Source organism: Mesocricetus auratus, unplaced genomic scaffold (genome assembly GCF_017639785.1).
Source record: "Mesocricetus auratus isolate SY011 unplaced genomic scaffold, BCM_Maur_2.0 Super-Scaffold_100013, whole genome shotgun sequence".
Lineage (NCBI taxonomy): Eukaryota > Metazoa > Chordata > Mammalia > Rodentia > Cricetidae > Mesocricetus > Mesocricetus auratus.
In genome coordinates this window covers 5,073,429-5,095,126 of record NW_024429196.1, presented here as the reverse complement: position 1 = coordinate 5,095,126, position 21,698 = coordinate 5,073,429, and the positions used below count along the sequence as shown (strand labels likewise).

At 45.3% G+C, this 21,698-nt stretch overlaps 1 protein-coding gene across 2 annotated transcripts in view; it reads left to right on the top strand.

Annotated features, from left to right (window-relative positions):
• Nucleotides 1-6,459, top strand: part of Kcnk1 (potassium two pore domain channel subfamily K member 1) — a 34,634-nt gene extending 28,175 nt beyond the window's left edge. For both annotated transcript variants that reach the window (XM_013122598.3, XM_040755298.1), the window contains 2 exons: nt 670-1,065; nt 5,294-6,459. In XM_013122598.3, coding sequence (XP_012978052.1) covers nt 670-1,065; nt 5,294-5,553 — 656 coding nt within the window. In that variant the 3' untranslated portion in view covers nt 5,554-6,459. The remainder of the gene's footprint in view (nt 1-669; nt 1,066-5,293) is intronic.
• Nucleotides 6,460-21,698: the final 15,239 nt, after the last annotated feature.

Genomic DNA, 21,698 nt, shown 5'->3' with positions numbered 1-21,698 from the left:
TGCATTTGACAGAGACACACAGTTGTCCACAATGTATTTTAAAATATTTTTTTTAAAGCAAGAGGTAGCCGGGCGTTGGTGGTGCACACCTTTAATCCCAGCACTCGGGAGGCAGAGGCAGGCAGATCTCTGTGAGTTCAAGGCCAGCCTGGTCTACAAAGTGAGTTCCAGGACAGCCTCCAAAGCTACAGAGAAACCCTGTCTCAAAAAACCAAAAAAAAAAAAAAAAAAAAAAAAGCAAGAGGTAAGAGGAAAAATACAGACTACCATCCACAGGATGGGAGCATGCATCTGTGGTCCAAGAGCCCTGACTTAGGATTCAGGGCTCCCTCCTACCAAAGACTAGAGAGAAGCTCTTTGAAAGAGGGCATCTTTCTTTGGTTGTTGTAGGTAACTGATTTATGCTTGTTGGTGTGCTTGTCCCATTCTTGGGGGTGGTCAGCAACAGCCTGAACGAAGCCTTTCTTGTTTGCTTGGCCCTTTCCTTAAACTTTCTTATGATTCACAAATCTTCTTGCCTCACAAACGACTGTCACCCTGGTGCATTTCACAGACATCCAGAGCCCCTGAAGCCCACAGCACTCACACTCATCCTCACGGCCCACGGGCATGTTGTTTCACAACTTGTTTTATGCTTCCCATGCACTCACGGAGTTTTTCTCCTCACAGGCTACGGCCACACGGTGCCCTTGTCAGATGGAGGCAAGGCTTTCTGCATCATTTACTCAGTCATCGGCATCCCGTTCACCCTCCTCTTCCTGACGGCTGTGGTCCAGCGTGTCACCGTGCATGTCACCCGCAGACCGGTCCTTTACTTCCACATCCGCTGGGGCTTCTCCAAGCAGGTGGTGGCCATCGTCCACGCCGTTCTGCTGGGGTTTGTCACCGTATCCTGCTTCTTCTTCATCCCCGCCGCTGTGTTCTCTGTGCTGGAGGACGACTGGAACTTCCTCGAATCCTTTTACTTCTGTTTCATCTCACTGAGCACCATCGGCCTGGGGGACTATGTTCCAGGGGAAGGCTACAACCAGAAGTTCAGAGAGCTGTACAAGATTGGGATCACATGTGAGTACCTGTGGCCTCTGCACCCTGCATGCCTGTTCTGTCCCCTACGTTCTTTTTCTCAGGACTGCCTTTCCTCCATCAGTGCCTGCTTGCTTTCTCTTGGATATACTTTCTTTTTCTCCTGGCTTCCTATGTCACCATTCCTATCACAACTCTTACTGCTCAGTTATGTTTCCAAAGCACTTTAAAGTCACTGCTAAGTGTCTGGTTTGTGTGCTTTCATGCGGGGGTGTGCAGGTGTCCCTGTTTGTGCTTGTGGAAGTCAGAGGACAACATCCCTGGTCCTTCTTCTGGTGCCTTCTTCCATTTGTATGAGAAAGGGTTGCTCTTTGGCTTGACATTTAATCAAGCAGCCTAGACTGGCTGACCAGGGAGCTCTGGGGACCCACCTGGCTCCACCTCCCATCTCGACATTTCTGGGATTACATGTAAAAGCCATGACACCAGCATTTCCCTAGGGCTTGAAGGATCCGAATCAGGGCCTCACACCTGTGATGCTCCTGACTGCTGTGGCTATTTCCCTCCCCGCATCAGTTTCACAAATGGTGTATCAGGCATAGTGGCCTGATACTATAATTACTATAGTAAATTACTTTACTCTGTTAAGTATTTTACACACAAGGAAATAAGACCACAGCTTGTCACTAACATCATTTTCTTTAATTTTCTAGGGAATTTTTCAAAGTAGTCGCTAGCCTCATTTGTCTGTGTCATTCCATTTTGAAGCTACCTGACACCGATTACTCTCAGACTTTATATGTAGAAAATGAAGTAGGCAACACATTTTAGACGCCTCGGTTGGTAAAGTGCCTGCCGTACACGCATGAAAACCCAAGTTCGGATCTTTAGCATCCACATGAAAAGCCTGGTGTGGCGGCATGCTGAAGGACAGATGCAGGAGGACCACAGGATCCAACTAGCTGAAACTGCAAGCTCGGGTTCAGCAAGAGACTCCATCTCAAAAGTAAACTGGAGAGCCATTGAAGACACAGAGAGTCGACCTCTGGCACCTGCATGCACTTTCACCAGCAAGCACACCTTCATGCATGTGTGCACATAGCAAACAATCTGGAAAAATGCAGCCATCCATCTGGAAGAAACTGCATATTTTCTGCATGAGCCCTCTTTGCGTGCTAGGGATGTGTAGCAAGCAGTCATATCATAGTTTCCAGCCTTCTTTAGCCTCTTTTTACCTGGGGCCCTGCCCAGCCACAGCTTCTAGGAAGTCATGAACAGTCGGTGTGCTCATTCTGTCTTGTTGTCTTAATCCCACAAAGTGGTTGTTTGTACTGTATTTGATCATTTCCACGAAACCTTAGGCTCACCAGGAAAAAAGACTGCACTCACAAAACCCCAGTGTTTTCCATGGCTCTTGACTTCAGTCCAAACATAGTAGATATTTACCAAAGAGTCCTGCAGGAGAGAGAGTCTGCGTGTGGAGTCCACACAGCCCACCTGCCTCACTTGTTGACATCTGACTTACCTCTAATTCAGTAGCATGGAAAATTTCCTTAGTGAGGAGATCTTTTTGTGTTTGTGTTGCTTATATTTGAGCTCTTTCTAAGAAAGAAGATTACTGGCCCCAAATGAGCACACTTCTTTTGTGTGTCACAGAACACAACTCTGAGATTCCCAAATGGAACACAAGTCCACACGGTCACTGGTATCTGAGCTCCCATCCTCTTTGGGTGGCATTGGCCAAAAGAGTAGACATTTTGTGTGTGAATTTGATAGCAATATAGACATCACCTTGACTGTCTTTCAAGCCAGCAGGCAGTTCTTTAATTCTCACTCGGCTTTCTAATTTTTTTGTGAACTAGGGGAGTAGAATGTCCCCACAGTTGTGTTTGGTAGTTCAGCTTTCCTGTATGCAAATTGTCCTCTTCTGTCTCCTGATAGGTGAGCTCCCTCAGCTTTCCACAAAACAATGAATCCTCCCATAACCTGAGCCCGAGTTACAGTGTGGACTGTGTTTCTCAGGCAGTCAGCCAGGACGGATTTTACGCTCTGAGTGTTCAGAACTTGAGTATCTAAGGAATGAATGTTCCAAAGTGTAGGTAGGATAAAATCCCACAGCTTGCTTGAACTCCCCCCCCCCAGCCTCTTCTGGCAGTATTCCAGAGTCGGGTTAAATAATAACCAAGGAGAGAGTGGATTTGTCTACTGCCTAGCAATGCTACTGCTAAACACAAGAAAGTCCCTCCCTGTGGCACCAGCTTACTGTCATACCCAACAGTCAAAGCCGGAGATATCAAAGCTTTGTCCCCCTGGGACATCCAGGGTCCACTCTCCTACAAGGCAAATTTTAACATTCCTCATCTGTGTGTTTTCTGGAAACCCTCCTTTCACATTTGACTACAGAGGCATAAAACGAGGACTCTGACGTCCCCTTCCCTTCCCCCTCTGTGAGTTTGTCTTTTTGTTTTTTCTGAAAACTGATTTCTTAAACAACATTGAAGCTGACTTAAAAAATCACTGTTTGCCCATTACAAGCTCCAAGAAATAGCAGTTTTTCTTCAATGAGAAAATTATAGTTATGTAATGAATTGCCCACATGCCCAGATACTGACAGTGACATTGTAGGAGGCTTAGGAAGCAGAAATTATGACAAGAATTTTGAGTGCTCAGAAAGATGCTCAGAAGATGTGAAAAGCTTTGTGACTCTGACTCTAAGGCTGAGGAGGAAAGAGTTACACTAGGTGATCATCATGAGTCATTTGACTTAAGCAAAGCCACACTAGCAACAATTGATTCCTCTAAAGACTGAAAGCAGGAGAGGTCAGGGTGTCCAGCTTAGGGCATAGCATTAGTGGTGTTGATCAGCAGGGAGCAAATTAAAAATGGCTGCTGTTGAGATAGACAAGAAGATTTTTGTTCAGAAGTGTGCCCAGTGGTACACTGTGGAAAATGGAGGCGAGCGTAAGACTGGACCAAATCTCCACGGTCTGTTCGGGAGGAAGACAGGTCAGGCTGCTGGATTCTCTCACACAGATGCCAACAAGACCAAAGGCACCACCCAGCGAGAAGATTCCCTGATGGAGTATTTGGAGAATTCCAAAAGTACATCCCTGGAACAAAAATGATCTTTGCTGGAACTAAGAAGAAAGGAGAGAGAGTAGACCTAATGGCTTATCTTAAAAAGTCTACTAACATGTAATACCACCTGCTTTATTTATTGCAAAACAAATGTCTCATGACTTTTACTGTGTACCATAATTTAATTCATACACCAGAACTGAAATCATGAATGACCAACAATGTTTTATGTTGGGCAGTCCAGATTTAGGTAAAACTGACTGGTAGTAAAGTAGATATGATCTTTTTTAAAATAACAATTCCAGTTGCATAAACAGTGCTCTCCCCCAATCAGTAATATTCAAATGTCTACAAAGAAGGTGGTGTCACTGCAAAACCAATTGAATGGTATTATACTTAGATTTACGAAACTGGGCATCTGGATGTGTTTAAACACTGGGGAAACTCTCTCACGGTCTTAGAACCAAGCAGAAGATGCCTGTGCTTCCATTTGTGTTTACTGGACTGTTACAGGCAGTGGCTTAACTGTCTGTTCTTGACAATGCAGATTTAATTAGGATTCCCTTTGTCAAGGATGCTGCCTTTTATTGCTGAGAAGTATTTTAGTGTGGTTATGTATGATATCAAATAAAGAGTATTTAACATTTAAAAAAATTGATTCCAGGACTGGGGTGACGGCTCAGCAGATAAGAGTGAGCATAGCAAGTGTAAAGACATGAATTTGAATTCCCAGCCCCCACATAAAAAGCAGAGCATGGCTGCCCACCTGCAGCCTAGTGCCAGCTGAGGTGGAGACAGGAGGATGGCTGGGGCTTGCTGGCTGCCAGCCTAGCTCCAGGTTCAGTGAGAGACTTTGTCTCAGGGACTAAAACAGAGAGTTACAGAGCAGGCCATCCGGTGTCCCTGGGCCTCTGTACTCATGTGTATGGGGACACCCTCCTACTTTTGTGACGCTCACACATGCAATTGAAGGCTACAATTGTGACTAATCTAAGCTCATCGATGGCTAAGTCACTTCATTCTTCTTTGCATCCCTCCATGAGCCGTGGACTTCAAACATTCCTTGAAATAAGCTGGCACTGGACCTGCTGGGGAACTCTTGTGTGTGACATGGGAGCAGGGTAAGTCATCCAGTCTTGATTTTGTGGTAACTGGGTCAAGCTGAGCTGCTGCTGTGTTTTCTCCCTTGCAGGCTACCTTCTCCTTGGACTCATCGCCATGTTGGTCGTCCTGGAAACCTTCTGTGAACTCCATGAGCTGAAGAAATTCAGGAAAATGTTCTATGTGAAGAAAGACAAGGATGAGGATCAAGCTCACATCATAGAGCATGACCAGCTGTCCTTCTCTTCCATCAGTGAGCAGGCAGCCGGCCTCAAGGAGGATCAGAAGCAAAATGAGCCTTTTGTGGCCTCCCAGTCACCACCCTATGAGGACGGCTCTGTGAACCACTGAGCATGGACCATCAGACCCAGGACATGAGGCAGAACCTCGACTGTGTCCATTTTTACAAGAAGGTGGAAAGCAAGATGATGTTACTTTAAGAAATATCTACTGTTAACATTATTTAAAAAAAAAACATGGAACTTTGGGCTCTGGGGGTGGGTGTCTAATCCCTGGGCAAATGAGATGTGTACCTGTAATTCATAGGCGATGCAATCACCTGGACATCACACGCTGGGGACTAATACTTGAAACAGTGTCCTGCAGTGGATGGAGACAGATTTTATATGTAACTGGAGACTCTCCGTTTGCATTCCAATCATTTTGCCGACAGCTAAATAGCATTTATATTTAAAAACAAACAAAAATCTATAGAGATGTATTTTATAAATAGGTTTACGTGTCCTGGCTTGCATGTGCCTATTCTAAATGATTATTTTTGTAGAATCTAAATTAATTCTATTTATAATGAATAGGTTACCATCCACTGTGTACATAGAACATATAAATATGTTTATATCCTGTACATACGTGTAGGCTACCAGATCTCCCTGGACTTCTTAAACTAAGATAAGGATTTTTCTTTTCTTTTTGGTTTCTCTTTATACTAAAGAACTCAGAATTGCCACAATGAGCTAGGAGGCATAAGAGACCCAAGAGAAAAATCAGTATGACATTCTGTTACCATACATGCTTCTACCTTCTTATGATGGTGTGGGACCAGATGACCAGTGAGGAAGAGAATCTGTGAGGAGGTGAAGATATTTGGTCTATAAGGTGCACCACTATTTCCACCCATCTCACACTAAATAAAGCACAGGACACAGCGTCAATACCCCCAACAAGCAGATTATGCCAGCTTAATCTGAGAATTCTACATTCAGAAGCTGAAATCAATAAAATCATAGCAGGTTACAATCTCGTGTCTTACTATGTCTGATGTTTTCCTCTGTGACCCTTGTCTATATAGGCACTGTGTAGTCATGATTCATTGGTGTATCTGAGATATCAGGAAAGGCTGTAGGAGAAGGAATCAGGAAGACCCTGTGTCATGACAGATGGTCACTAATGCCTCTCCTCTATCTTGCTGTCATGGGTTGCACCCAGAGGTAATTCCCCTCACCTGTTGATGACCTGGTCACACTCCGGGATTGTGGGGTGTGGTCTCCTCACATTAGGTAGCTTGCTCCTCACCACCTAAGCCCCATGTTGCCCACTCTGCCCTTATCCTTCCAACAGTGGATCCCCGACTAAGAACAAAGTCCTTCCTCATGGCATAAAGTTGTGTATCTTAGTTCAAAGCAAATCAGCTCTTTCTGGGGGTTGGTGTAACATGCACCAAGTTACTGTGCTGGTCATCTCTGGTGACCTCTAGTGTCAGCATGGCCTTCCTAGTGTTTCTGAACCTGGTCCATGCAGCTAATAGCAGATATTTTCCATGCTGGCCTTGCCTCTCAGAGGGTAGGTTGCACTCAAGATACAGACAGGAGTAAGGGCACAGCAGTGACTTCTCACAGGAGACAGAATGTGTCCTGGGATTAGCCAAACCTGCAAAAGCCACAGAGAGTTTACTGTATGACATGGTGCAGCCAGAATCCTGAGAGGTCTCAGAGTATAAGTCACAGGGACAGTGGGTCATGGGTTGAGTGTGTTTCTGTTTGATACTGCAGGGAGAAGAGTAGTGATTCCCACAGCTTCTCAGCTTTAATGTGGATGGGAGTCCGAAGCATAGGACACGAGGAAGCACACGGAGGGTGCCTGTACTAAGTCGCCAAGTGACATGGGGAGGAGATGGTTCGGCTGACGCAGAGGGCTACATCTCTTGAGAACTAACACTAGCAGGACAGAGTTGGGCATTCCTTAGAGCAGTGTCCCCATGTCATAATCACCTCTTGCTAGACTCTGCCTCTTAAAGCAGCACATAGGGAAAAAACTTCCAGCACACTAACCCTTGGGGGACACACCACATTCAAACTCTAGCGCTGGGGTGTCTCTGCAGCAATCAGATCTTACAAATCTAGATCTGTGCAGAGTCAAAGGGAGAAAAGCAGGGGCCTTTCTGATCAGACTAATTCTGCTCCATTTCAGGAAGGCTAGAAGATGAGGTTTCTTAGATACAGTCACCATTTTCCTGAAAAGCAGCTGTTTTTACACTTGTAAATCAGGTGCCTTAGGACATTAAGCAACATACCTTTTGGGCAATGAGAAAGGAGATATTTAGAAATTAGGAGAAGGCTAACTCACTGAGATAGCAATGCAAAACCCCTTCAGCCTTCTAAAGTTACCAGGAGTCCAATACCCTCATGATATAAACTGCTGGTATTTGTCTCAAATAAGATACATCACTGTCATCAGTACAGGCTCACCCTCGGAGGTGGGAACAGTAACAGCTGTGTTTTTAGGATTCCAAGCCTGCTACTGATACATTCCCTGGGGTTCCTTGGAGCTGAGAACTGAAGTGATAAACACGTCCTCAATTCAGGAAGGTGTTCCCTTTGGGATGCCGATTCCAAACGGTGTTTAAAGTAGAAGTTTCCTAAGAACATGTAGCTGAAATTAAGATGGCACAATATTCCTCAAGCTTTGTTTACAGAGGCCCAGTGACATTGTAAAGCTGCCCCTGTAGTACATTTTGTCTTTTCTACAGTAATTATTTTCCACAGGATTGACTTTTTTGTTATTTATTCTTTGTTTTTGCATCCCAACCAACATTTTCCCTCCATACTCTCCTCCCAGTCCCCTGCCCCACCCCCAACCCATATATTCTTCCTCCTCTGTTTATCTTCAGAAAGGGGCAGGCTTCCCACGGATATCAGCCAGACATCGTATATAAAGCTGCAGTGAGACTAGGCACCTCCTCTCCTATTAAGGCTTGATGAGGTAATCCAGTAGGAGGAAAGGGTCCCCCGAGCAGGCAACAGAGTCAGAGACAGCCCCTGCTCCCACTGGTAAGAGTCCCACAAGAAAACCAAGTTACACAATTGTTACAAACAGGCAGAGGATCTAGGTCAGTGCCATGTAGTCTCACTGGTTGTTGGTTCAGTCCCAGTGAGCCCCTATGAGCCCAGGTGAGTTGGTTCCGTGGGTTTTCCCGTGGTATCCTTGATCCTACTGGGTCCTACAATCCTTCCTCCCCAGCTTCCACAGGATTCCCTGAGCACCACCTAATATTTAGTTGTGGGTCTCTGCTTCTGTTCAAAGGATTTACTGTGGGAAATATTTTTTCCTTTTTTTTTTTTTTGTGCTATTGGAGACTGAACCCAGGGTCTCTCACATCCTAGGCTCTACCATAGAGCTCTACCACAGTCAGCTTGGTGGAAATTCAGTACTTCCAAATTTGTTTGCTAAAGACAGCATCCTAACATTTCATTTATTATACAATAGCAGGCAGTTTCTGCTTTCATTTTTTCTTTTTAGGCTGTGTGGAGGGATAGGGGGTATTCATAGAGGGTAGAAGAGGACGTCTGATCCCCTGGAGCTGGAGTTACAGACTGTGTGAGCCACCCAAAGAGAGCTCTGGGCACTAAATCCATGCCCTTTGCAAGGGCAGTACTTGTAACTGCTGTACTGTCTCTCAAGGCTTGCAACCTCAGCTTTCTAAAGTGAAGGGGGCCCAGAAATAAGCAGAATTTCTTCAAATAAAATCTCTCTCTTGTTTTTGACTTGGCAAGAAAACATACCGAATGGGAGGTGAGCTCCCACTTACCCTCACTTCTAATAAAATCATTGTTCTGATTCCCCAACTGACAGAAAGCATAGGAAAGACAATATGCCGTAGTGTTTAGGTTTTGTGCTAGCAAAACTTGCCATGCAACAGGTTTAAGTGCATAAGGAAAAAGAGAAATTCAAAGTGTCAATATGCAATAGTAACTGTAAGACCACGTAAGCCACTTTGCTGGAGTGTGGCATGTCTTGGTTCCACAGAAAAATCTACAATACCAATACCATGCCCTGGGCATTCTGGGCCACATGTCCCAGATATATAGTGTCTACTCATTTTACACCAAGATGGGGACACTGTCCCCCTCCTCCAGAGATATGATCATCTCTCTCCCAGCAAGCCTATCACTTACTCTTCCCTTGCTGTAATACAATACCTAGAAGCAAGCTTTCTGGTTCATGGTTTATGGTGACACACAAACTGTCACGCTGAAGCAATGGCAGAGATCATGGTGAGTGGGACTCCTCACATCTTAACAGATCAGTAAGCAGAGAAGACAGGAAGTGGGGCTGGGCTATAGAAACTCAAAGTCCCCAGTGACCTCTCCCTCAGTGAAGCAGCACTCCCTGAAGGTTATTCCAGAACAACACCACCAGCAGGAGACAAGTGCTAACACAGGAAGCTGGGGGCACATTTCGGGCTCAGACAAAAGTCCAGTAGCAGGGTTTGCTCGGGCTGACATCACTGCATCAGTAGGACTTCTTACCAGCAGCCAGACTGGATTTCCTCCAGCGACAGACTACTCGGGGCCAGCTGTGTGGTTTATGGACCCTCTACTGAGAGCCACATTATCTGCTGGCTCAAAGGCACTCAGAACAGGGCTAGGTCAGTTGCTAAGAGTACTTACTGCTCTTGCAGAGGATCCAGGTTTGGTTCCCAGCACCCACGTGGCAAATTACAAGCACCTGTAACTTCAGTTCCAGGGGATCCAACACTTCCTATAGCCTCCGGAGGGTCCTACACACACACACACACACACACACACACACACACACACACACACACACACACACACACAAATAATTCATAATTTTAGAAAGAACTTACAGAACAACAGTGTAGCTGATATCCTGACAGAAAAGGCACAGGAACCCACTCCACACCCACACCCAGGACAGCTACAGAGAAAACAGACTGGCCTGAGGACCGAATACTCTTCATGTTATCTCAATGACATGATTTCCACAATGTGCTCTGTCTAAACAGATACTATAACCAACATGACAAGGCTAGAGAGACGACTTCTCCCTGCTCTTCCTGAGGAGCCAAGTTCAGTTCCCGGCGCTCACCTCAGGAAGTTCACAACCACCTGCAATTCCAGCTCTAGGGGATCTGACACACTCCTAGTGCTGCCAGCACACATGGCATATGCTCACACTGACTCACAATTAAAAGTGAAGTAAGTCCTCAAGAGGGCAAGTGCTTGCCAGGTGCCATGTCCATAGTGGGTATGCTCTAAGACATGAGTGGACAGCCCGGACCCCACGTGGTACAGAATTCTGTCTGTGCTGAGTTTTCTACCCTTCGTGCTGATGAAACAGTCCATTTCTAAATGAGGCCCAAGAGACGTAACAATAACCAGCAGCACAATAATCGCGGCAATCCATCACAGTTAGGCCATTTGCAACTCTCCCACTCTTCCCTTTTGGAATTCCGTATCATATTCTCAGGCTGCTGTTGATGGTGACTAACAGGTAGGAAGCTTGCTTTTTTAAAAATTTAAATTAGAAACAAGCTTGCTTCACATGTCAATCCCTGCTCCCTCGCCCTCCCCTCCTCCCCCGCCCCCACCAATTCCCCCAATCCCCACTCCACTCTCCAGGGAGGGTGAGGCCCTTCATAGAGGGATCTCCAAAGTCTGTCATATCATCCTGGGCCGGGCCTAGGCCTCCCCCATTTGTCCATCCTGAGAGAGCATCCCTCCATGTGGAATGGGCTCCCAAAGTCCATTTGGATGCCAGGAATAAGTACTGATCTAGTACCTGAGGCCCCAAAGGTTTCCGAGGCCTCCTCACTGAGACGCTTGCTTTTTATATGGTCCTTGTTACCTTTTAAACTGCTCCCTTGGACTTAGCATCATGGTTTTTTTTTCCGGTATAGTGACCTTGAAATGTCACTGAGACATTACCACTAAACTTGTGTGAATAAATAAATATCTAGCTTCAGGTGAAGAAACTAGCTGAGATTGGGCCAGTTTCCCACAATTTTACTTGCGTTGGCTATAAATTCTATGTGTATATAGTATGGAAGCATGAATATAAGCCAGTTTTCCTGTATGTAACTCACTATTTCATCTCCATTTCTAAGTCGTGGCTAGAAACCTGAGCTCACCAGCCATTGTTCATCTAAGCCTTCCCAGAAGAGCTGGAGACACTGGAGACTCCAGCCTGCTTGTTGTAAGTGCTGGCTTCACTCTGTCCCCACTCAGGGGCTGTCACTCAACCCTGGCCGTTTGGTTTGGTAGCAGAGCTCTTTCCCCTGACTCAAGTTACCCAACAAAAGCTCCTCTCCGAGGGCTTGTTACCAACATGGTACAGGTCTGTTGCATTGCAGATTGGGACATCACGACCCTAAGTGCTGAATCTGAGCCTGTTCCCACCCACTCTGTGGTGACCAAGTGAGGTGGAAAGGCCTCTGTGGTTCGTGGCACTGGCAACCCACTCGCTTTGCTGGTCCCCCATTTTCCACACGCTCTTGATCCTGTGTGTTTGGTGAACAGGACCAGGCTCGCCAGAGGTGGGCGAAGCAGAACACAGTGGCAGGGCCAGATGTGGATGCTGTGGGGACCCCCTGGGTGAGTTTGGGGGAGTGAGCAGGAGAAGGATGACTCCGGCAGCTGTTCTGTGGAACTCTGGGCAGACAGAAAGCTCTGAAGTTCTCTGAGGAAAAGAAGCAAGGAAGGTAGGAGCTAGAGATGCTTGGGTTCTCTTCCTTCCAAGAGATCTACCCTTGAAGGCAAAGCTCACATTGCCAGGTCTCCTGATGCAGAAAGCTGAGAAATCTGAGTGATCTGCAGGCACTGTCCAATGTTGGGAGCTGTTGCTCACACCGTGGACAGGGTGGGTCCCATGTGCTTTTGCCCTCACAGAATTCCACACAGAACTGAGCTCTCCTCCTGAGTTTCACCCATAAGCTGAAGAGAAAGGCACCATAGTTGAGAACAGAGAATAAAGAGCAGAGAAGAGCAGAGAGATAGAGATAGAGAGAGAGAGATACAGAGAGAGAGAGAGATAGAGAGAGAGATACAGAGAGAGAGATACAGAGAGAGAGAGAGAGAGAGAGAGAGAGAGAGAGAGAGAGAGGGGGGTTCACACTAAGGAAAACAGAAAGGAAAAGACCAAACTCCATATCCTACATTCGTGAGAACCAGGCTGGGGCCGTTTTATTCTAGCAGTGACACAATCATTATTACAGCACAGACCTGGAATTAGTAGCATTACAGGCAAACAGATGCAATCTCAGGTCTGAAAAGTTCAAAGTAATTTTATGTCATTTGTTCAGAGTTGTGGTTTGAATGTTTTTAACACTCAGTTCCCTACTTGTGGTAAGTTTTTGAAGGCTGTGAGGTCTTTATAATGGAGGTTGAGGGAGCACTTGATAGAAACAGGTCAACAAAGAAAGTTATACTATTCCTGACTGCAGCCTTGTCAGCAAGCCCCTTCCCCCAATCCCATAGTCCTACCACCACGCACATAAGTGCCACACGCTTCCTGCCATGATGGACTGGATCCTTGAAACCTTGAGTCAAAATAAACCCTTTCTTAAGTTACTTTTGACAGATATCAGGGCACAATAATAACAAAAGCCATATACAATCTAAGTTGGGGTCTGAGCCACCCAGTCTATTTGTTCATATTTCTGTGTCCCCTCTTGGGTCAAGCATGGAAGCTTGAGAAGGTTCAGGCTAAGAAGTGTCACTGTCAGGAGGCCCCACTCACGTCTCCTGTAGGTGTCAGGACTCTGTAGCACATGAGAGGGAGCTACAGCGAGGGAGGATTATGTGAACGCTGGCCATCAGTGCTCAGGAAACATGTCCACAGCACTGGCGGCTGCTATTAACTTCAGTCTCAGGCATTTCCCTATGCGACCAGATGATGCTTACAGTTCTGGATATAAAGCATGGAGCAGACTCTCCAGGGAACACCCATGAACGGAAATTACTCACATACTAATTAGCAATGCAAGGCCATGGTACTGGTTGTGAGAATCAGCAAAACGAGCATGAACTCAAATGAAGGTTGGAAGCAAGGTTTTATAGGGAAGTTGGTTATTGAAGATTAAGTTAAGGACATTTGAGGAGACCAGTAATGACCGAGTCTAGGAGACAGCAGAGGGGACACCTGTAGCTCTGTCGTCCTTGCCACCTTCTGAGTGTGTGTCTCAGGCAAGCTACTGGCTACCTCTGTGTCATCAGTGTCTAGATGCCTTGTGAGTGGAACAATGGCTGTCACATTATATATCTGACCAGTCACAGAAGGGGCACACTGGGATGGTTTCTTGAGGGTATAGAGTTTATTAGAAGAGTTATTAATGACATAGACCATCAGACAACAGCAATATGCGGGCTCTGAAGAAAGTTCAGGTCCCAACCAGAGACAGACAGCATGGCTGGGCCTCCAAGAGAGGAACTCAAGGCTCTTGTGGCAGGAGTGGGGTCATACTTTCTGAGGACTTGGGGAAGGTCCACAGCACCAGCCAGCCAGGAGTCCAGGAAGTGAGTCAGGATCAGGATGGATGGCCACTAACAGTTCCTTAGATCTAACTTCCTCTGCAGGTGAGAAACCCTGGAAATCTGTTCGCTAGGGACCCACTGACAATGTCTCAGTACCTGAGTATCTGTGAGAAGGGAAGGGCTACTACCAGGTTATTGTGGCCTGAGCAGCCTCTGGATTCTCGCATTACAGTCTTATAAACCCAACACCCTATGTTGTCCTATTGTAGTCACAGGTGGTTGGTCTTGGTTGTAGAAGGCTAATTTGGTAGAATGTTGGCTATTTACAGGCCCAACTGCAACTATGGTTAGTTTCTTACAACAGCCTATAGGACACCTTTTGCTGTTTTCCTATCTCATTCAACTGATCAAGGTTATTTGTCAAATGTATTCACTTCTGGGCTAGGAGATGGCTCAGTTGATAAAGTATTTGTCACATAATCATGGAGTTCAAGCCCCACTATCTATGTTAAAGAAAGGTATGCTGGCAAATTGGTAACTCTTGTGTTAGTGGAGCTTAAATATCTGGGTCTGGGTCTTGCTGGCCAGTAGTCCAGCCTGCTTGGCAAAGTTCTGGCCAGTGAGAGACCCTGATTCAAAGGAAAAGGGTGGTTGGTACCTAAGGAATGACATGAGTAGTAGTCCTCTGACCTTCAGAAGTACACACACACCCATACACACCAACACAAACATGTCACACTTAAGCACACACCCTCTTATTACCCATCTTCAGAACTATTTGTCTACCTCAGGCACCCTTGAGACCATGTCCCATACTGATGGTATTGTTGTGAACATAAATGTCAGTAGTTACCTTTGTGGTCTATAGGAGGACCCAGGCTCTATTAATGTAGGAGAAAACCTGGGTAGAATGAAGGCCACTTTAAAATTGGCTGCCATGAGAGATTTCTCTCACCTATAGAAATTCAAAATGTTTCTTGTGTCTTGTCAGTATTTAAATGCAACAGTTTAATGATTTCATCTGTCCATGTAATAACAAACCAGCTATAAAATGGGAATTTATTTTCCCTGGCTCTTGCTGCACAATAATAATAATGTTCACAACAATAGTGTTCTGCTGGGACTTGCAGGAGGTTTGAGGGGGGACACACATGTGTATGTGTGTGTGTGTGTGAGTATATGTGCACATGATGTATGTGTCTATGTGCATATTCTAGTGTGTGTGTGAGAAAGAGTATGTTTGTGGGCATGTGGTATATGCATGTGTACATGTGGTATATACATGTATGAGTGCAGGCACACACTTAATGCATGTGCAAATGCTTTGGGTGTCTTCCTCAGTTGCTCTCCACTGTATTTTTGGAGATAGGGTCTTCCACTGGATATTTCACTAGGCTTATTGCTGGCAAGTCCCAAGGATCTTCCTGTCGACATCTCCCCGTGATGGCATTGTAGATGTGTGCCTCCACACCCAGCTTTTATGTGTGTGTTGAGGATCCAGACTCAGGTTCTGATGCTTGAACAGCTGAGTTTTACCACTGAGCCATCTCCCCAGCCCTTGAGTTCCTTTTGACCCATTAAGAAAAGATGAAATCACATTCAGGAGTGCTGGAGTTGTGCATAATCCACACAGCCTACAGATTCTCTGATAACATTCCTAGTTGCTCCATTAAATTTTCACACCAATCCTCAGCCCCGTGTCCCTAAAATGATAGTTAGAAAAGGAGCCATGGGAATAGTATTCACAATTACTTAATGTTGCTGCTGCTGAAGAACCTTCATGGCTCAGATTTTCTTCCTTGTCTTGCAACGCTGTGGAAGGGGAGTCTTCAGAGGGAGACATGTTTCTATGCACAGCTGAACCCCAAGTCTGCACATATTCCTCCAAGCAGTCCTAAATCTGGTTCTGGGTGATGCCAGGTTCTGGGTAATGCCAGGTTCTGGGTGATGCCAGAGGGTCTATATACCTTTTCAGGATTTTACTTTATTCTTCCTCAGAATGGAACGGACACTGCCATCTCCACACTCAGGAATGGCATCATCTATTAAAATTAGTGGAACACCCATCAGACAGTCTTAAGGATTTGGAAGACAAAAAAATGGAACAATTCCTTTGGCACACTCTCAGCTAGGCCCTTGGAGTTCCAGGAGGCACCTTTGCAGAGACTTGCCTGCTTGTGAGAACAAGCAAGAGATGGCAAAGAAAATTGGGTGTGTTAGAGTTGAGACCGTACAAATACAACAGAACTGAGATATTTCCAGAAAGGTATGAGCACAGCAAATCAATACAACTTCGACTATTAAAACATGCCAGTCCTTTCTTGCTAGGAATCCACCTCCATTTGTATCTTAACATTCCTTCACAATCGTATCTTCGTGGGGGATCCTGGCATCTTGGACTAAAGCAAGACTTAATGGCCAAGATCCTGGAGGACAGAGACCTGCTTTCTCTTTACTTTCCAAGCTAGACATCACTCTCTCTCCCCCTCGCTTCTCTCTGTACCATACAGGACAGGGAGGACTAAAGGTGACTGTTGCCTATGTAAACTCGGGGTCTCAAGTGTGAGCTCCTCCCCTGGGTGGACCCCTGTATTAGTTGCTTGTTTTAGCACTATGATAAAACTCCTATCAAAAGCAACTCAGGGAAAGGTTTGTTCTGTCTCACACTTCAAGGGCACTTTCCATGTGGCAGGGAAGGCATGGTGGCAGGAGCATGAGACACAGTGTATCCACAGTCAGGAAGCAGAGAGAGATGAGCGCTGGTGCTCAGCTCACTTTCTCTTTTTTATTCAGCTCAGGACCCCAGTCCATGGCACAAAGCAACCCACAGCTAGGGAGGGTTTTCCTACGTCAGTTAACATAACATAGAACTCCCTGTCACAGGCATGCTCAGAGTTTGTCTGTTAGGTGAGACTAGATCATGTCTGGGTGACAGCATGAACCACCTTAGTCTCTTACACGTGCAAATGGGCTGTGGACCTGGGGCAGCTGACCGGAGTGCCGCCGGTGGTCTTCTCTTTGATCCAGACACTGCATGCTTCCTATATGAATATGCAAATGACCCAATGAAACTTCACAGGGAGGCTTTTTCTCCAGGCAGATCTTGGTTTAGACAGTTATATACACGTTTAATTTTCTTTTAACTTTGGACTGGCTGAAGGTTTTCACTGATTATGTACCATCCCATGCTGAGCTCATAGCGAGTCTTTCCTTCTTCTTCTCTCTAGACTTGAGACACCCCTCTTCATTCATCTACATAACAGATCTTTTCCTCATTGAGTCCTGTTATTGACACTGTGTATCCTTCCTGAGGGTCCTAAGGTCCTCAGAAGCTGCCTAGAGTTGGGCATCTCATCGGTGCCATAACCTATGACTTTTTTGTTCCTTTAAGGCATCTGGGGAAAGTATTATGCTGAAGAAGTAAGAATACACACAGTAAACCATTTGTGTGCATTGTAGTAAGTTTTCTTGCCAGATTGTCTTTGGACTGCCAGTCTACAAATAATGACCCAGAGACTTATTATTAATTATGAACGTTTGGCCTTTAGATTAGGCTTGTCCACAGTTAGCTTTTATAACTCAAATTAATGTGTTTCTATTAATCTATGTTCTGCCATGTGGTTTGGTTACTTCTGCTCTGTACCATAAGTCCTACTTCTTCAAAGTCTCATGGTCATCTCTCTCATAATCCACATACCTAGATTCCTCCTCCTCTTCCTTTCTCTTCCCCCAAATCCCACCTACGTCTCCTGCCTAGACATTGATCACTCAACTCTTTAGTAAACTAAATGCAGTGACACATATTCACGCAAGTGTAAACAAATATTCTGAAACAGTGCATCTTGGTGACGAAGGTCCAAGTGCCATACCCTGAGCACACAGCAAGACGTGCCACTGCTGAAGAGTGCATGGCTGTGTGAATAGGTCTGAGAGTGTGGCCACCTATCTAATGTTAAATTCCTACATTCTGTGTAAGCCTATGGACCTGAGTTTGAATTCCCAAAGCATACAGGTTGTTTGTGTTTGTTTGTTTGTGTTTATAAGTAGACAAATTGGCATAAACCTGTATTCTAAATGCTGGGGAGGTGGAGACTGGAAGATCTCAGAGGCTCTCTGGTCCACCAACCTAGCAGCATTGGTGAGTCTATGTTCAATGAGAAACCCTGTCTGAAAAACTCAAGTGGAAGCAGGGTGGTGGTGGTGCACACCTTTAATCCCAACACTGGGGAGGCAGAGAAAGCAGATCTAAGTGAGTTCAGAGCCAACCTGGTTTACAAAGCTACACAGAGAAAACATGTCTCAAAACAAAAGAAAAACTCAAGAATGATAGAAAAAGACTCCTGATACTGATCTCTGGTCTCCATGTGTATTTATATACATAAATTCTCCAATTTTCAAATTCTCTCTCTCTCTCTCTCTCTCTCTCTCTCTCTCTCTCTCTCTCACACACACACACACACACACACACACACACCCTTTTTAAATTGCCCCTTCAACTTTCATTCACTTTCTACTCCATTTCCTGCCATTACTGGCACCCATTTGTTCTGCCTGCCGTTAGCTGGTGTTCTCACAGCCTAGCTCAGTCGCTGTGCCAGCTTGCGCCACAGTATCTGCTTTGTCCCCGCTGTTCCTAATTGTCTTGTCCTCTCTTCTTTTTGCCTCCCCACCTGCTATGTACCAACATGACATTCATTTCTGGATCCTTCCATTGTCGATGCAAAGATGTCATTTTAAATGATGGGAAACAATTTTCTCCTAGCCCCTTCCTGCACAAGCTTAGTCACATCTCTCCTGGGATTTCTTGTTTTAATCTGGATGGATTTTTACATTTCCTGTTGAACGATTCTGTCACTACACTGGGCTGGAGCCATGTCTAAGCGTGCCTGAAACTGTTCTTGTATCTGATGAAATTAAGCTCAGTATGAATATATAATATAGGAAAATGTCTGGAAAGCAAAATTTTCTTAATATTGGGCCCACGATGAATAAATACTAGAGACGAGGATAGAAAATGAATATCTATTTTACCAACAAACATGTGTTCCCACAAGACAGCAGACATTATTCCACATACGTGAAATATAGCAGTGAACACAAAGACAGGAGTCATTGCTTGCCCTTACACAGCTTTGTTATTTGGTTATCTTAGTTTATTTTACTTTGATGTGGTCTTATGTAGCCCTAGGCTAGTCTTTCACTTGCTATAATACAGAGGAAGACCTTAAACTTCTGATCTTCCTTCCTCCACCTCCTGAGGGCTGGGATTATAGGCATACACAATCATGCCTGGTTTATGTGATGCTGGGATCTTATCTAGGGCTTTGTGTATGCTAGACAAGCACTCTATTAATTGAGTGGCATTCCAAATCCAACAGCATGATTATAATGCTGTAACTGGGGCTATAGAGATAAATCAACAATTAAGAGCATTGGCTGCTCTTCCAGACAACCAAGGTTCGATCCCCAGCACCCACAACTATCTGTAACTGTGGTTCCAGGGAATCTGACACCACTTCTGGTTTCCCTGGGTACCAGGCATAAATGTGACAACGACATGCTCAGGCAAAGAATTTATATACGTAAAATAAAAATAAGTCAATCTTTCTTTTTAAAGGGCTATTGCAATACATTCCTGGTCCAGTTTAGAATTTTATAAATCTTATTTCATCCTCTCATGTTCTACACAAAGCAGGTGCACTCCCATGTGGAATTGGGGATATTCTTTTGCCTGTTTAAGTCTTCATTCTCTCATCTGTGACAGCTGTCTGCCTCTTGAGGAGTCAAGGGATAACATTGATAATGGGTCAGTGCTGTCTCTCTGCCTGGAATTTTGACTAGGTGATTTGTAAGCTTATCTTCACATGCAGGCCTGTGGAATGAATTGCTGGTCTCAATTTTCAGATGAAAAAGCAAATTGCCAGAATAGCAGAGCAAGTTGGTGGAAGTCAAATGCCTCTAAGTAGTAGAGTACAATAACTAAAGTCACATGACCTCCACATGGTAGAGTATATTACTGGAGTTGTTAGGGTCATAGCCTGAACTGGCAGTATCCACAAACTGGGCTCTGTATCTATCCCCAAAGGGACAATTAAAGAGACAAGTAACTGAAAGGTTGCTCTGAGTAGAAAACAAATAAGGTGATTCAGTGACCAACCTTCCCCAAGCTGCTGCTTCTGCTGTTGCTGCTGCTCTCCCTCCTCCTCCTCCTCCTCCTCCTCTTCCTCTTCCTCCTCCTCCTCCTTTTTCCAAGACAAGATTTTTTCTGTGCAACCCTGGATGTTCTAGAACTTGCTCTGCAGATCAGGCTGCCCTCAAGCACAGAGTTCTGCACCTGCCACTGCCTCCCATATTATGGGATTAAAGGTATGTGCCGCTATGCCCCACCCTGAGGTTTATGTTTAAATAGAGGGCAAGAGGTGCAAACAACTAAACAGTCCAGGTCAAGGTGCGGTCCTGCCCATTACCAGCTCATCACTGTCTCTGCTCCAGTCTGTCTCACAAGTTTTCGGAACTGTGTGACTTCTCTTCCTGGGAGACAAGTTCATCTTGTGGTTGGCAACAGGCACCAGCCTTTTCCTTCTCCCAGCTTAAGATTCCTGGGAAATTCCAGTTTCTTGGAGGCCCTCTATTGACAGTCTGACCCCAAAGGAGAAGCACCAAGTGTCTCTTCAGAGTATGTTCTCTCTCCTAGCTGGACAGCAACAAGCTCAGAAATGACTTCAGACAAAAATCATTGTTTGTGTGTTTTCAATGTAAAATCTTACTCTACAGTACTGAGTAGTCAAGCCAAAGGAAATGAAGTCTTTGCCATGTATCTAATAAATTGAGAGATCTATCAGATCCCACATGGTCTAGGGGGGTTCAGTACATGGTGAGTTTTGATGCAGGGAGCAGGAAGACTTGTCCTCAGTTCTGGATGTATGCTGGTTTTTGCAGAGCCTCTGGAGCAATTCAAAGCCAATGGCCAACACATGACTATTGATTGAACTTCTGGTCGTGGTTGTAGATGTCAGTCCTAATATTCAGAGAATCTGTAATATTGCAAGTTGGGGCCCAGGAACAGACACAGCTATCCTAGATGGGACTGTACAGTCATAAAACAAGAAAGAACAGGCCAGAGACACCAACACTGAAGGTAATGGTCCCAAAACTCCACTCTGGAACAACTTGCTTTTTTCTCATTTTTGTGACAAGTATCTGACTAAAGCCACATAGGAGAGGACGGGTTTGTTTCGGCTCATAATTTTGGGGAGTTACAGTCCATTATGGAAGGAAGGCATGACTGTGGGGTCATGAGGTGGCTGGTCACATTACATCTGAGGTCAAGAAGCAAAGAAAGAGGAATGCTGGTTCTTAGTTGTTGGTCCATGGAATGATGTCACCCACACTTAGGATGGGCCTTCACACCTCAATCAACTCAGTGTAGAAACTGGCTCACAGGAGTGCCTAGAGGTTTGTTCCATGGAAAGTCTAGGTGCCCAGCAACTTGTCAATCAAGATTATCATCACAATTGCCTAGAACAATTCATCCCAATCTTTTCAGCTTATGGCAATGTGAACAAGACCCTATTGGTGAGATGCCTGTAATGAGTGAATGAGGCCATTCATGCAGGAAGACAGCCAGGACCTGTGACTCACTTTGTCACCTTCTACTAGAAGGTCCAAGGACCTGTGTACCTCATGTGATCTTTTCATGGTCTGCTCACTAGGATGCTCTGATCTAAACCCAATGTCAGAATCCTGGTCCCAAGCCCTTCTCCC